Source organism: Oenanthe melanoleuca, chromosome 8 (assembly GCF_029582105.1).
Source record: "Oenanthe melanoleuca isolate GR-GAL-2019-014 chromosome 8, OMel1.0, whole genome shotgun sequence".
Lineage (NCBI taxonomy): Eukaryota > Metazoa > Chordata > Aves > Passeriformes > Muscicapidae > Oenanthe > Oenanthe melanoleuca.
In genome coordinates, this window is record NC_079342.1 from 27582280 (window position 1) to 27599044 (window position 16765).

The 16765-nt window shown below is 57.2% G+C and overlaps 1 protein-coding gene across 1 annotated transcript; it reads right to left on the reverse strand.

Moving 5' to 3' along the window:
- Window positions 1-1286: 1286 nt before the first annotated feature.
- LHX4 (LIM homeobox 4) lies at window positions 1287-12623 on the reverse strand. Its single transcript, XM_056497647.1, has 6 exons — window positions 12533-12623; window positions 7027-7198; window positions 3886-4088; window positions 3562-3716; window positions 2964-3135; window positions 1287-2873 (listed from the first exon to the last, which is right to left on the reverse strand). The coding sequence occupies exons 1-6, from the start codon at window positions 12606-12608 to the stop codon at window positions 2476-2478; spliced, it is 1176 nt and encodes a 391-aa protein (XP_056353622.1). The 5' UTR covers window positions 12609-12623; the 3' UTR covers window positions 1287-2475.
- Between the last annotated feature and the right edge of the window lie 4142 nt (window positions 12624-16765).

Sequence of the window (16765 nt, forward strand, 5' to 3'; positions counted from 1 at the left end):
CGAGCGCTCAGCCCTGGAGATGTTTATAGCACTTTAGGTCTGTTTGTGAGGTTGGAGCCTTTCCAAAAAAAAAAAAAAAAAAAAAAAGCAGGGTGGGGGCGAGGAGAGAAAGAACATATATTATTGTTTATAATCTGCTTTATTCAGCCAAACCTTTCCCCAGCAGCCTTGCGGATTGCTGTTAAATCCCTCGGTGCCTTTAACTACCGATACAGAAAGTGGTTAATGTGCATTCACCCTAAGCTTGGCATCTACTCCAGGAAATCACTTTAATTGAGAAGCATTAAATGTTAAAATGATTAAAATACAGAAAGCCAACACACCGGTGCCCATGGAGGGGTTGGGCCCCCCCACCCCTCCTGCCTGGCATGGCCCTCACATCTCACCTGTGCCCACCGAGCGCTGTGGTGGCACAGCCAGGCACCCACTGTCACTGCATGATGGCAGGAAAGCTGTGCCACCTTGGGGTGCCATGTGGCAGCCATGGAGATTCCCACCAAAGCTCTATGTGCCAGCACAAAGCCAGGGCACGATGACCAGTGTCACTTGTTCCATCCCCCAGGGACGTCAGTTCCACCATCCAGACACGACCCCGGCAATCCTGACCCCGAACAACCGAAGGTGCCAGAGCAGGGATGCCAGTGGTGACCACTGCCCTCCCCCTGAGGAAGAAAATCTCAGAGACAGCAGCTGCTAAAGAGCATCCCGAGTTTATTTGCCATCGCTTTCCCTCGCGGCAGAGGGGGTGACTGTACACATCTCATGCCAACACACCAGAGGCAGGGTACAAAAGCAATGCCCTGGGCCCAAATCCGGGGGCAATTTGGGGGGATCATTTCTCCCCAAGACATGGCAATAAATAAGGTTTTATTCTTTAAAATTATTTTTATTATTATTATTATTATTATTATTATTTTGGTGGGTTTTATTTTTTTTCCTTTTTATTCCCCCAGGAAACAAGACTCTCACTTTCTGGAACTGTACAAAATTTACACAGCAAGAGGAGGAGGCATTTGGCCTTGTCGAAGGGGGATGGAGAGCAGCAGGCACAGCTCTCCCCTGACCCCTCCCCACCAGAGCCGACAAGGCCGGGAGCTTGGCACGAAGCAGCACCCAAGGCTGGGGAGGGGGAGGCACACGGATGCAGCTGGGGCAGATCCTGCAGCACCAAGGCACCCAGCTGGGGGGGCAGGGAAGGACAAGGACAGACCAGTGATGTGCTTTCTCATGTGGCTTTTTTTTTTTTTTTTTTTTTTTTAATTATTTCTCATTTTTATTCTTTTCTTCCCTTTGCTTCTGGAGCCTCCATAGAGGGAAGGAGCCGACTAACCGGATCCACCCCCGGCCCTCCCTGAAGGGAGGATCATCAGTATCACCCCAGAGGCAGAGAGGATGGCAGGGAGCCCACGGGCATCCCTGTGGGGCTGGGGCAGAGCTGGGCACCCTGGGCAGAGAGTCTGGAGCTGAATCTTATCCACGGGGCTGAGTGTCTGCGGGTAGGGGGTGTGGCTGTGCTGGGGAAGATGGGCTCGTGAGTTTTGAGCAAGGGCTAGTGCTGAGTGAGCCTGGCCAGGGGCAGACCCCATGGGGCTTGTGGGATGTGCCAAAGCCACCGGGATCCTTCCTGGCTGCCTGCATTCACCCTTTAGTACCATCAGACCCACGACACCAGAGGAGGAGGGCGACTCATGCCAGGAGCATCTCACACCTCAATCGCCTTCCCTTCCCACCACACAGGTGCTTCTGCAGCTGACGAAATTCCCTTTCCCCTGCTTGGGAGGAATTTTTTTGCATTGCCCTCAGAGCAAACCTTGCCCACCTCTCTCACCCACCCCCCCAGTGGCTGCTCTGCAGGTGCGAGCCCCATGGCCACCTTGGCCAGTGGGCATCCCGGGCAGGAGGCAGGTTTTTTTTCATTCCTTCCCCTTGTGTGACCATGGTACAAAGACAGCAGCGATGCTCCTGCTTGCCCAGGGATAAATCACGGCCACCAGGCCAGGAGCCGGCGGGATCGCCCCTGGGCAGAGGGGCAATGGCCTTGCCCGGACAAAATATACCCTTTACAATATAGACTTCCGCGGAGGCTCCGGGCAGCGCCGAGCTGCGTTTCAACACCATATCGAAAAATAACTCTTGAGAATAGCAGCGGTGCTGGGCGGGGGGTGCGGGGCTGGCGCGGGTGCCGGGATGGGCTCTGCCACCCCTGATTGTCCTTCTGTCCCTCCCGCCGGCCTCGCCACGGCCGGGGCCCCACCAGGTGCGCCGCCACCTCTCTTGTGCTTACACCCAAAGGATCCGTGCCCCCCGCCCGAGCACAGCCAGCCCAGCCATCGGCACTGATGTCCCCCCTCCCTGCAGCCCTGCGGGGCCAATTCCCACGGGAAATCCTGGGAAGCTCAGCCGCCGGCGGGTCCCTCAGCGCTGCGCTTGCGGGCCGGGGGGAGCGCGGGGCCCGGGGCGGGGGGCGGGCAGCGCTTAGAAGGGGGGGTGATCCATGTCGTCCAGCCAGGAGGCCGGGCTGGTGGGAAAGTCTGGGTACCCGACGCTGCTGCCCGTGGAGATGTCGGAGGTGGGGCCCCCCCCGGCCATGGCCCGCAGCGTCTGACTCACCCCCTGCGCCCCGTGCGCCACCAGCCCCAGGCTGCCGTCCATGGCGTAGTCCAGCCCGTTGAGCAAGGGCGGGTGGGCCGGCAGCGACGAGATGGAGGACGGCGACTGCGGGAGGCCGTAGGGGCTGCCGTCCCGCAAGTCCTGGTACGTCTGCCCCGTGCCCTCCATGGAGAAGCCGCCGTTCAGCAACTGTCCGCCCGCCACGTCCCCCGCGGGGCCGTACACCCTGTTGTTGTGGCCGAGCTCGGAGAGGATCTGCTCTTCTGCCGGGGACAGGAGGGAGAGCGGGGGCGGGGGGTCAGCGCGGGGAGCAGCCCGGCCGCCCCCCGGCCCCGCTCGGGCGCCGCGCTCACCGCGGAAGCTGAGCTCGCTGTCGCTCACGCCGCACTCCTCGGCCGAGCTCTCCTTCTCCAGCTTCCCTCCGCCGCGGCTCCGCTTCACGCTCTTGTAGAACTGCCCCCAGCGATGCCGCCCCGCGTCCTTCTTCAGCCGCTTCTCCTTGGCCCGCCGGTTCTGGAACCACACCTGGAGCGGGCCGTGGGGACACCGGTGGCACCGCGGCACCTCGCCACTCTGGCGGCCCTGCTTGGCAGCACCCCTGTAATCCAGCGCCTCTACCGCCCAGCACCCACGAAACGCAGTGCTCCAGCATCCTGGCACCCCTACATCCATCCCAGCAGCCTCACGTCCCTGGCACGCCAACATCCTGGTATGCCGGCAGGTACACCTCCATGCGACCCAGCGTGCCTAAACCCCTGCTCATCTGCACGCCAACACTCCTGCCCCCAGCTCCCACACCCCCAGAAGCCCATCATCGCCGCAGCCCAGCTTCCAGGCACCCACATCACCCCAACTCCCGTGCCACCCCCGCATCCCCTAAAACCCAGCATCCAGGCACCCCAGAGGCACCCCCGCTTTCGGGGCAGGGTGCAGAGGGCACCGCGGCCTCACCTGCACGACCCTCATGTCAAGCCCGGTCTCGGAGGAGAGCTGCTCCCGCACGTGTCGGGCGGGCTTGGGCGAGTTTTTGTAGGCGTTCTTCAGCGTTTCCAGCTGCTTGGCCGTGATGGTTGTCCGGGGCCGCTTCGCGCCCGCCTCCGAGTCATCTGCAAGCCAAGGACACGGTACCAGCCCCGACCAGCGGCACAAGCCCCCGGGGAATATCTCCTCAAAACCAGCCGCCCCAGAGCTCGCAGCGACACCTTCCCGCAGGGACACGAGCCACGGCCACCCCTGTGCCTGCCGTGCCCCCCGCAGCCTTTTTGGGGTGCCTACCGTTCTGCTTGGCAGTCTCGTAGTCCTCCTTGCAGACCAGCCGCCCGTCCTCCATCAGGTAGAACTCGTCGCCCGTGGCCAGCTGCCGGCTGCAGATGATGCAGGCGAAGCAGTGCAGGTGGTACACGAAGTCCTGGGCTTTGCGGACCACCTGGGTTGGGGGGATGCCCTGCTGGCACGCCGTGCATTTGGTCCCGAAACGCCTGCGGGGGGAAGCGGGCGACCCTGAGCCCCCCGGCGAGGTGAGGTTTGCCGGGACGGGGAGCAGGAGACAGAGCAGAGTTTAAACCAGCAATCAACCTTATTATGCATGACACTTCACACGGCGGGGGTTTATCTTCCTCAGAGTGAGAGACCGGCCTAATGGAGCCGAGGAAGGTTTGATTTTAATGATTCTTTTAACTAATGCTTATAGGCTGCCTGATTTTTCCCCTGCAAGGACAGTACATATTTCATGCACATTAATACCAAATAAATTAATTATGCCGCCCCGCCGGCATGATGAATCCCAGATTAATGCAGAATGATGGGGCTCTTACACCATAACGAGGGCCTGACAGGGGCGTGGGGTGGGCTGGTGTGGGGCACGAGCAAAGCCGCCTGCGTGGCTGCAGGGAGTGTCCAAGGGACATGAGAACAGCGTGGCAGCAGCATGCAAGGTGGGGGTTAGAGTGGGAAAAGAGGAGTGGAAGGAGCCTGCAAGAATGGTGCAAGGAGTGTGGAAGCAGTGTGAAAGGAATGTGCAAGGATGATACAAGAACACTGCAAGGAGTGTGGAAGATTTGTGCAATGAGTGTGCAAGGAGTGTGCAAGAATGGTGCAGGAAGTGTGCAAGAAGAGAATTCACTGAATTAATGGCACAAGGGTGACACGTGCCACGAGAAGGAAGTCAAAAGTAAGTGAATATTCCACTGGTATTTTGGGCAACAGATGCTGTGGGATTGACCTGGGGCAGACCCCCACCTCCCACAGGCACCACAGGGCTCTGCTCCCCACAGCCCCATCCCCTAAACACCCCAGAGCACCACAGAGCCATCCTGGCTCTGCAGCAGCCCAGGTTTCAAAGCTGTCAGATAAATCTGCCCTCATCTGCTTTGAAGGAGGCAGCACAGGAACACCCAACTTGTCCCCTGCCCCAAGGCTGCAGGGACAGGCAGTGGCATTTGGGAGTGTCCAGGGAGTGCAACCACTCCAGGCACCCCTGGCTGTCCCCTGAGGTCAGCAGTGCAAAATCACCCTCAAGCCCCAGGGTCACCCATCCTCTCCAGAACTGCAGGGCACAGCCACCAAAGCTGGGTCTCTGAGACCTCTGAGACCGTCCCTGAGCTGCACAGGTGTCACCCAGGGATGGGTGGCAGGTCCTGGGCATGGGTGGTGCCATCACGATTTCGGGGTGTTGGAAGCACAAGGTGAGAAGGAAAAACCTGGTTTGTCTTTTCCTCTGGACTTGCATCCTAAAGGGAGAGTCCCTGGACATCTGCCTCAGCTCTCCTGGAGTCAGATGGGAGGGAAGGCGGAAGAGGAAGGGAGGAAGTGGGAGAGGGGTGGAGAGCAGATGGACAGGAGACAGAGAGGGAGGGATGAAAGAATGATAGAATGGAGGATAAAGGGAGAGATACAGCAAGGATGGGAATGGAGGGGAGGAGGAAGGAGGGTGGCAACGGAGGGAAAGAGGAAGGCAGCTGTGAGAGAGGGATGGGATGGACAGAGGATGCTTTTCTGCTCCCAAGACTGAGCTGGTGCCCACTCTGCAGCCCCCTCTCACAGAACACTATAAATGCCATTTTAATAACTGTCCCGACACCCCGGGGTGTTTCCACATCATCTGGGGACAGAGAACCCAGGACAGAGCTGGGGATCAAAAACTGCAATTTAGGGAAAGGAGAAAAAGACAAAAATAAAAAAAAATCAATCTGATTCTTTCCAAAGCAGCTCCTGCACTGCCAAGCGCCTCTGAAGTTGGGCTGAAATCCTCACGTCCCCTGCAGGTTCCCCACCCGAGATCAATGAGCGGTTAAGGAAAGGTGAGGTGCGAGCGCCGAGCTGCCATTGATTGGCACCAAATAATCCAGGCAGGACCTCATCTGAGAAAGTCGCTGATCTTTCAACTCCAATTAACATTGATTACCCGCACCTTTTGGGCGACTATTTAAATGACTCGGAGATTAATAGGCTGGAAAATATCAGAAGTGAAGTGTTATTACTCAGGCTGGAGTGGCCGCTTTGACCGTCTCCGGGAAGGAGAAATCCAGGCTGTATCTTTGGTCCTGATGCCTGATGAGGATCTAGGAGAGCCTGGGGATGGGAAGGCACGGGAAGTCCTGCCTAGGGACTAATCATAATGGCTTTAGGTTGGTGGGGAGGGGTGCTGAGGACAGCCCAAGCGGGAGATGATGGCATGAGGAGGTGGCTTTAGTCCCCGAGGGGCAGCAGCTGCCTCATGGCTGAGCCCCATCTCCTGCATCCAAGCAATGAAAGGCACCCATCGACCAGGCTCCAACCCCTCTGCTTCATGGCCATTCAGTACCAGCAAAAAACCTTCTCTATCCCTTGGGAAAACTCCCAGATTCCACGGGCAGCCAGGGACCAGAGCATCCTAAAGGCACAGTCCATTTTTAATGGGGAATGGATTGTCCCGTCTCATGGGAACAGGGAAATGCCAAGGCTGGGGCATCGCACAGCTCAGAGACAGCTAAGGCAACCAAATGAGGTTTCTACACTAATGGGAGCAAAAAAGGGATAAATTAAAAAAAAAAAAAAAAAAAAAGGTGAAGGTGAAGAGGGAGAAACAGCATCAGCAAATCCCGAGGAGGGGAGGAGGGAGGCTCTCGGGAGGACGAGGCAGCGTCGGCGCTGCCTTGCGCAGGTTTCTCCTGCCCTCTAGCTCCGAGCGGAGCCGGGGCCGCCGCAGGATGTCATCCCTGACCACCAGCACAGGGACGGACAGCAGCACCAGCGAGATCTGGGGCTCTCCCACGGTTAAATCCCAACAACCAGCACCCAGCTGGCGGCAGCTGCAGAGCACCGACATTCCCTTTATTTCAACAACAACGAGTTGTAGAAGATCTTGGAGAAATTACGCTTAAAACCAGGCTGTGTGCTTGCTCCCCGGCAGGAAGACGCTGCTTTGGGGGTACTCACTTGAAGAAATCCTCCTTGCAGTAGACGCTGCCGGCCCGGGAGAAGCAGCGCTCGGCCAGCTGCATCTGGCAGTCGGCGCACTTGAGGCAGGAGCTGTGCCAGTGCCGGTCCAGCACCTTGAGGATGAACTTGTCCAGGATGTGCTGGTTGCAGCCTGCGCACTGGGGGATCTCTAGGGATGGAGAGAAGAGCAGCGTCAGCCACCGCGGGGCTCCCGAAGCCCTGCCCGGGCACCTCCTGCGGTTTTTGGGGTGAGGAGCTGCCACCCCTCAATCCCGCTGTCCCGGTGCCTCTCCCTCTGCAAACCTCTGCCGAGGTTTTGGGACAGCCAAGCCACGGCTGGACACAGACACACACACACATGTGATGCTTTTCCTTCCTGCACCCCGTTTTTCAGGCCGTGTCCCGCTCTCTACCACGCGTTTTGTCCCTGCCTGCCTCCTCTCCCCCTCTGGAATGGCACAACCACCAAGCAGGGACACTGCTTGTTGCTCCCCACTGACACACATATGGAAGCAGATGGATTTGGGGGGAAAAAAAAGAAAAAAGAAAAAAGAAAAAAGAAAAAAGAAAAAAGAAAAAAGAAAAAGAAAAAAGAAAAAGAAAAAAAAAAGAAAAAGAAAAAGAAAAAGAAAAAGAAAAAGAAAAAGAAAAAGAAAAAGAAAAAGAAAAAGAAAAAGAAAAAGAAAAAGAAAAAGAAAAAATATTTAAAAGAAAAAAAAAATAAAAAACAAACAAGCACAAAGAAGAAAAAAAAACAACCAAAAAGGGGCAAAATTTTAAAAGGAAGAAAGATTTTTTTTTTAAAAGGAAAAATATATTAAAAAAAGGAAAATTTAGGTAAACAAAAAAGATTAAGAAAAAGAAAAAATTGAAAGAGAAAATATTTTTAAAGGAAAAAGGCATAGAATGAAAAAGGTTTTTAAAAATGAAAAAAAAAAGGATAAGAAATGGATTAAAAGTGAGGAAGATAAAAAGGGAAAAGATTTTTTAAAGGAAAAATATTTAAGAAGGAAAATATTCACGAGAAGGAAAAATATTTTTAAAAAAGTAAAAGGAATGAAAGATTCCAAAAGGAAACAGGAAAAGGGAGAAAATAAAGCAGAAACAAAAAAAAGAAAAGCAAAAAGAGGAGAAACAAAAAACGTGAGAGAAGAGAGGAAAGGAATGGTACAAGGGAGGAAAAGGGGAAAAAAGGAAAAGGGGGAAAGGGAGAGAAAGGGGAAAGAAAGAGGAAGGAAAGGAAGGAAAAAAGGGGGAATAGAAAAGAAGAGCTGGGGGAAGAGGAACGAACGGGCAAAGGAGGAAATAAAGAGGGGGAGGAGGAAAAGAGCACAGGAAAATCTCACATTGTTACAGCCTCGAACAACATTATTTCAAAATCCTTTGGGTCCTGCCACGTACCTCAGGTGAAGGCAGCTTATCCCATCGCTGCCCAGGTTAGTTACAATCCCAGCGCCCCGCAGACCGCAGCTACTGCTGGCATTCAAGCCTCGGTCGCATTAACCGGACAATAAATTTAAAAAATAATAATTCTACGGCTTCTAGAGGTCCCTCTTCCCCTTCTTGTTTTGGGAACAGCTGGACGCTTGGCTCCCCAGCAGCGCGGCTGCAGGTCGGCGCCAGGCACCTTTTCCAGGCTGGATTTGTTAAACCCGTTTGGGAACGCCGCTGGTGGCACCAGCACAGCCCCAGCCCCAGGAAATCCTCCTCGGCCGTTCCCTAAACGCGTGTGCATCCTCGGGAAACACCTTGTGTCTCTAAATGATTATTTATGTAAACACGTGTGTATTTACATGCACCCATCCTACGCTCTCACGAGCCAACAAAGAGATTTCGCCTTCCTAAAAGCAGCAATGCTGCTCAATTTCAACAAGCAAACATCTGCAGCCGAGAATACAGTATTTCCCGTCAAATTTCCAAACAAAACTGTTTGCTTTTAAGAAGAGACCGATTTTCCTTCCAATTTCGCTGTAGATGCACGGCACCCACCCCACGCGCATGTGCCCGTGTGTGCAATGATGCACACACGGGGAAAATAATAATAAAAATAAAAATAATAATAGCAACCATACCAAAAGGGGGAACTGACAGGGGAACCAGATGTCCCTCTGTTTTGCAGAGAGAAAATATCTAAAATTCAAGCCCTGCACGCTGCTTTGTGCTTTGCCACACAGGCAGCTGCCTCCCTGCCCCGCATTTATTGCGCTCGTTTTAACTGAATTGTTTTCCAGAAGAGGAATAAAGTTAATGGGTACAATCGGTACATCGGGACCGAGGCGCTCCCTCGCTGTCCGCGCCCTCCAGCATTCCCTGGCTCCGTGCACAGGGTGGTTTGGATGGTCCCCGGGGGGGACAGAGCCGCGGGGTCCCCCCTCCCCACGCGGGGAGCACCCGGCGATGCAGCAGCCTCGAACCTCTCCCGGGAGGAGGGGGGAGGTTTGGGGGTCACCCCCTGCCCCGGGGCGATGCTCCCGGGAAGGTATGGCACATGTGCATCCCTGGGATTTGGCCGTATCCCATTAAAGCCCGTGGGCAGATCCGCAATCCCCCGCCTCCCCGCGGGCCCTCCCACGCACGGGGACCCGAGCGGAGCCTGGCCCCCGCCGCTGCCGTGATTTATTAGCGGCGGGTCCATCTTCCCACCACCCCCCCGCCTCTCTTCCCGACGGGAAAAATTAAAGAAATATCGATTGAAACGAAACAAACTGGCCGGTGGCCTCAGTAATCCCTCAGACCGCCAAACCCCCTCTGGGAGCGAGCGGGGGAGATGCGGGGGCAGCGCCGGGGGATGGGAAACACCCCCGGCCGTGGGGTGCGCTCTGCTCTTTTTAGGGGAAGGGACGGAAGCCGTGGATGCTGCGAATTGGGTGTCCGGGAATGCGGGGGGAAAGAGGAGCACACTGGCGGTCCGGTCCGCCGGTACCGGAGCCTGCCCCGGACCCAAGGAAAGCACCAGTCCGGGGATTCCTTCAAAAGTCTTTCTGCGGGGAGGAAAACTCATTCCTCCACATGCAGAAACCTTCCAATTCATTTCTCTGCTGCAGGCAAACGACTTTCTCGGCGGCGATTAATCACTCCCCCCGCTCCAGCCCCTTGGCCAGAGCCTGCCGGCACCCGGGCACTGTTCCCGCAGGCTTTGGCACAAGTTCTGACTTCGGTGAGATTTGCAAAACAATATTCATAAATAATATTCGGGATTTTATTTTTAACAATCCCGTCTGCAAGGCTAAGGTCTGTCGGGGGGAGAGGCATCTCGGCTCCCCAAAATCCTGCAGAGAAAGATGCTGTAGGATACAGCCTCTGCTAAAATAAGGAGGTTGGTGGCTAAAGAGAGAGGAAAAATTGTGATTTAATAGCGTTTAAAAATGAGAATGTCACGGATTTTTCTCTCACGCACGGTGAAATATCGAGGTGCTGCTGGGGGCTGGGGGGAGACCCTGGCTCCTTCTTGGGAATGGGTGTCCTGCCCAGGGCCAATTTCCTTTGGCTCAGAGGGGGCTGTGCTCTGTGTCACTGAGGCAGGATCAGGCCCCAGACCTGTCACGACATGAAAACAGGTGGCTGGGAGCTGGCAGCGGCCACAGGGCTCAGGCTGGGGCAGCGGGAAAACCACAGAAGGATGATTTTCAGCAGCCCAGCCTCATCTATTTTCTTTCTGTCAATTTTTTGCGCATAAATAAGTAAATAACTATAATAATAATAATAATTAATAATAACAATAATAATAGCATTAATAGAGATACAAGTTGCAATAGCAGCAGAATTAATAACAACAGTTGAAATTATTATTATTATTATTATTATTATTATTATTATTATTATTATTATTATTATTATTAATAATAATAATAATAATAATAATAATAATAATAATATCTCGTTGTATTCTTTCCTGATAATCCTTGATATCCATCACTAAGCACAGGAATGGCAATGCAATGGGCAAGGGAGTTTGGTGGCCCCAAAAAGGGCCAGATCAGGGAGCTGTTCTGGGGCAATGCTGCTCCACGGTGGTTTAGGCACCTCATTTTTTTTTTTTTTTTTCTCCTAAATGAAGGGATTCCGAGGCCTTAGAAGTGACCCGGCGACCCGGAACCGGCGGCGTGACTCGGGATACGGCCGTGGGACAGACCCAGCCTGTCCCCATCCATGTCTCTGCACCGGCTCTGTGCTCCTGAAAAACCGGAAAAATCCTCGGGATTTTTCTTTGCCTCTGCTGCGGCGAGATTGGTTAAACGGGCCCGCCTGTCCCCCTCCCGCAGCTCGGCAAAGGGATAACGGGGGAAAACGACGGCAGCTCCCTCGAGGAGCCACGGAAGAGGCATCACCGAAAAACCCACGGAAAACGAATTTCGGCCGCTCGGGGGCCGGGGAACGGCGCGGGGGCTCCGCGGGGCTGCGGCCAGAGGCGGCGGAAACCTGTCCGGAGCGGAGCCCCCCGCGCCCCCGAAGTGATGCCGGACCCCGGCCGGGCCGTCCGCGGCTCGGGCCCTCTCGCCCCTCCTCCGCCGCCGCCCGAGGTCCCTCCCCACAACTTTCCCGGCGCCGCTGCTGGGGGGCCCCGGTGGGCTCCCACATTCCGGGTCTCGGGAAGGAGAAAGGGAAGGAATAATAATAATGAAATAACGATAGCAATAACAACAGCAGCAGCAATACCCACCACGCAGGTGGCCTCCCGCGGAGGCCCCGCCGCCCGCACAGCCCCAGGGCGCACCGAGCCATCCGTAGGGAGCATCCATAGTGCCCACGGGATGCCCCCGCGTGGGGCTAGGCCCTATAGGAACGACGGGCTCACTCACAGCTCGGGTCCAGCACCCCCCTTGGGGTGCACCATCCCCAGTGGGGTCCCTCTGCCCCCAAGCCGTGCCTGTGTGCACCCCACGGACACGCTACCTGTAGCTGCAGGGCAGACACGCGCCCATACAGACACGCGGTGATTTTGGGATAAACGCGGATGCGGCGGCATCCCTCCGGGGGCCGCACGGTGCCCAGCCGGGCTCGCCATTCCCGGCACCGCGCACAGACGGCCCCGGGTCCCTTCCCACCGCCGCCGCTCGCCGCCTGTCGCGATAAACGATATAAGCGGGATGTCGTGCGCTGCGGGCCGGGGATGCGCGGGGGCGGGCGGGGGCCGTGGCCGTAAACACACTCACACACTCACACTCACACACTCACACACTCACACACTCACACACTCACACTCTCACACTCTCACTCCAATTCACGCTCACACACACACAGCCGGAGCCGCGCAGTCCTCCCCGTCGGGGCCGAGCCCGCATCGCTCCGCTGCCCGCCCGCCCCGGGGCACCGCTCTCCCCTCCGCATCCCCGCATTTTCACGTCCCTGAACGGCGCTACACGCTGGGGAAAATAAACGGAAAGTGCAGAACCGGGAGCGACCGGGAGCGGAGGCACCTGCCCACCCGCAGGGCGCTGCCCCGCCGGCCCGGGGCCGCCTTTGCGGCAGGGAGCGAAAAGGGAGAAGAGAAAAGCGTCCTTACGTTGCACCGGCACACCGAGGATCTCGGGAAGCCCCTTGACAGCCCCTTCGGCAGCGAGCGCGGAGCTTTGCATCATTTTATTGGCCCGGGGGGCGGCGGAGGGGAGAGAAGAGGGGCGGGAGAGCCGCGGGCCGGGCCGGCGGAGCCCGGCGGCGGGAGGTGCCGCGTCCCGGTGCCGTGTCCCGGTGCCGTGTCCCGGTGCCGGTGCCCGCCGGTGCCGCCCGCCTCCCATTCATTCCCCTGCGGGGAGCGCGCCTGACGTCACCGCCCGCAGGGGGGCGGGGGCGGGCCGGGCCCCCCGCGGCCAATCAGCGCCCGCTCCGCGCCGCCGGGGGCGGGGCCTGGCCAGGGGGCGGGGCCTGCGGGGAAGGGGCGGGGCCGGGCCGGCCGGCGGTGGCTTTGGGGACACGGAGGGACGAGCCCAGGGCCGCGGGCGGGCTCCGCTCCCGGGGCTCCGGGACCCTCTCTCGCTCCATGGGAGGCGTTGGCGGGTCCCCGCTTCGGGCGCGCAGCCCCAGCCCTGTCCCTCTTGCCGCTGGGAATGGAGGATTAGCCAAGGGACACTTCCCTGGCACATCCCGCGCCAGCGGCTGTCACCTCGCCACGGCAAGCTCTGCTCCCACAGGGCGCTGTAACACATCGCTGGGGCCCAGCCCAATGGTGCTCCCCCAGTGACACATCTGGGCATGGGAAGAGCCAGCCCAACTCGGCAGTGTGCAGCGTGCCCAGCCTGACCGCCCGCCGGCCGTGGGGGCACAAGGGTGGCAATGCCAAAGTCACAGCGCGAAGGGCTCGGTGTGGCTGCAGCTTCCACGAGGATCCCCCTAAGGGAAAACCCTGAGACAGCCCAGCCCGCAGCACCGGTGGTACCTGGCAGCTGAGCAAGGAAACTCCCTGAAATGGAGCTGAAGTTAGAGTGCGTGCCCCGAGCATCACCCTCGCCGATGCTCACCGTGTCACCAGCACGGGGACAATGGTGCCATAAAGCCCCGATGTGCTGGGCCGTCCCGCTCTGCTTAGAGAGCAGGGTGAGGCCCCCGAGGTGGCATATGGCAGCTTCTGGCAAGTGAGGGAGGATGCTCACCCAGCCAACTCAGGCGTGTCCATGCCAAGCCTTCGTTTCCACACTGTAAAGAAGAGGCTTTCCCACCTGAAAAAACCTGAAACCCTGCCCCGTCAGGAAATGTGCAGGTGGGACAAGCCAGCAACTGGAAAAAAATATTTAAAAATATAAGTAATAAAACCTAAGGAATATGTTAAGCCTAACAGTTCCTTTGGAAATAATTGAAATTTCTTCTATGAGGTGCTGGGGTTTGACTCCCCAAAACTCCAATTTTTACCAGCAAACCCCCTTCCCCTTCATATGGCAGCTCTGTGCAGAGACCAGTGTGCCCTCATTACAGGAGTGAGCTCAACCCTGCAAAATCTGCTTCCCACCACAGGGAGCTGATCCACAACCTCTCCCATCCCATTGCATCCCAGCGCCGTCCCATCCCTTCCCCTAAATCACGCCGCAGCTCTTAAGTGCATTAAGCACCGCCAGAGCCCCGCCGGCCCCGGCCACCTGCGCTCCGCAGCCCCTCGGGGCAGGGGCCACCGTGCCCCCCGAGTCCCCAGCCAGCCAAAGCGTGGCTCCCAACACGCAGAAAGGCAGGTCACTGAGGCAGATTTACAGGAGAAGTTTAGCCGGACGCGCGGACAGACGGACAGACGGACACTGCCCCATCGCCTCCCTGTCCTGCTGCTTTGCATTTCCAACCTATTTCCCTAATTATTCCACCGCTGCTGGGAGTCGTCGCGGTCTCCCAGCTCCCTGGCACGCTCTGATTTATCTCTCAGCCGGGATAACAGCTCCCCCCACCCCCTTCTCCTCGGGGAATTCAATTTTCATTCATTTTTCTGCTTTGCCAGATTGATCCAGCCCCCTCTGCCCTGCTCTGGATCACTCATGGAAGTGGTGAGCGGGCAAACGAGCATCAAGCCTTCACCTTGGGGAAGCATCGTGCTGCCGGGGGAGGAAGGAAGGGGGGCTGCCACCACCAAAAAAATCACCCCACCAGCATCTTCCCCGTGCTCGCTCACACATCTTCCCAGTAGAGCCTTCATTCCTTCCTCTCCTGGTAGCATTGCTTTGTTCCCCTCCATCCTTCCTGCTGTCCATCTGTTCCTTATGTTGGTGGGGATCTTTTGGTCTCTTCAGGGTTTTTTTTTATCACTTTGGGCTTTTTGGTCTCTTTTGAGTTTGTCTTTCCAATCTCTAGGAAGGAGAGCGTGGTTGAGATGGGCATGAGGTGCTTACCCTGCAAATCCTCTCTGTGCCACCCAAAATGCTGCTGCGCCCTGGTGGTGCCTAGGGAGGGGGGTTATATGTGATGGGTGTGAAATGCCACCCTCCAGGCTTTCTCCTCCTCCCAGAGCTAAATCAGAGCTAAGGCTCTACGGTGACCAGCCTGCAGAAGGGTGAATGTCGATTTTCATCAGGTTGCATTTCTGGGGCACTTTTGGGGGAAGGGGGGCAGCTGTGGCCCCGCATAGATGTTCTGCTCCTTCCTTGGCATTGCTTGAAGCCCTCTGGCCCTGCAGCCAGAGGAAGACACGAGCAGCAGGAGGCTTTGATGCAAAACCAACAGACGAGCAGGGATGGTGCTCCCACACCTTCCCTGCTGGGATTAATCATTAATAAAACGCAGGTAAATCCCAGAGCCTGTGACAAAACACAAACCCAGCTTTTCCTTGTGTGTTCCAGCCCTGGGCACACTGGAATTAGGACACTAATTTGGGCAATGCATCACCGAGGGGGACGTCAGTGCATTGTCCCCTGGTGCAACAAGGGGTTTTCTGGGCAGAATTGACAGAAACATAAAGGAATACAAGGAAATATAAGGAAAACCCACTCCTGACTCATGCCTGGGGGGTGCGAGTGCAGCTCTGTCCCAGTAAGCCAACCCCAAATGGGTTTGGAGGTGCCAGGGAGCTGGGGATTTATGCCACTCCTGCAGCGAGTTTGCAAAGTGTCAGAGTCCCCTCGTGTGACAAAACCAGCTCCCCCAGATCAAGGTGGGGACATCCTTGCAAGTCCAAAGCTGCCACAGCCACCTTTTGGCATGAAGCCACCTCCCCTCTGGGCAGCATCGGCCGTAGCACCCCGAGCCCCAGCGCTCCCCAGCTCTGAATCACCCCAATAATTACCTCCTCCCTCTTACATCCCTATTGCCAGGACTGGCCTGGAGCGAGGACAAGCACGTCGAGACCCGGGTACTCACCAGCAGCCGGGGAAAGCCTCTCCCCTCACAGGCAGGGGCGTTGCTAATTGTAATTGAAAATTAATTGGCGCACAGCGAACCCCCGGTGATTTTATGGCTGGAGCGCGGGCGGAGAGGGGATGCCGGCGGAGAAAGGCTCTTCCCTGTGCCGAGGAGGGAAAGGGAAGAGGGGCAAGGCTGGAAGGAGTGAGCGCTGAAGGGGTGGGAAGGTGGCTGGGTGTGCGGGGGGCTGGCCTCGTGGAAAATTAAATTGCACTTGAGGGTAAATTGTATTAGGGAATAGCGGCCGCCTCGCGCCAGCCTGCGGCCATTTGGGTAATTAGCCCCAGGGACCCCCGGGCTCGGGGCAGTGCCGGGAAGGGGTGACCCCATCAGGGAGGGCACCTCGGGGGCTCGGACTGGGGCCTCCAGGACAGCCTGTCCCACCCGTGAGTGTGGCCACAGCAGTTTGACACTCCGGCTGTGCAGGGCTGAGGGTGGACCTGTCCCCACGCCATCCAGAGAGGGGGACACAGTGCGGGGGACGCTCCGAGCCCTGCACCAGCCCCTTTGTGCCCTGCATGGGGCTGCCCAGATGTTGGAGGGGGACCCCCGGGTGCCACAGGCCGGGAGAGCGGGGGCCGGGAGGATTGGGACTGCACCAAACAGGATTACGGAAAGTCTATTTACTAGACTCTCTTTTTCCTGCGTGCACAGCAGCTTTAGGCTGCGGGCCTGTCGGGGATGCTAATCTGGGCATCCCGCTAACCCCCTTCCGGCAGCGCCCACCTCCCCAGCCCTAATCTCCCTCCACCTGCTGCAGCCCCTGCCCAGCCCACCGAGATATTTTGGGGCTGAGGTGACCGCGGGCAGCCCCACATCGCAATCCCTCGGTCCCACACAGGGAGCAGCTGGCGGGGAAGGGGGTGCACGGGGAGGGGTTATTGATGCTGGGGGTGAACGCCCCAGGGAAATCAAGGAGAAGGAGGCA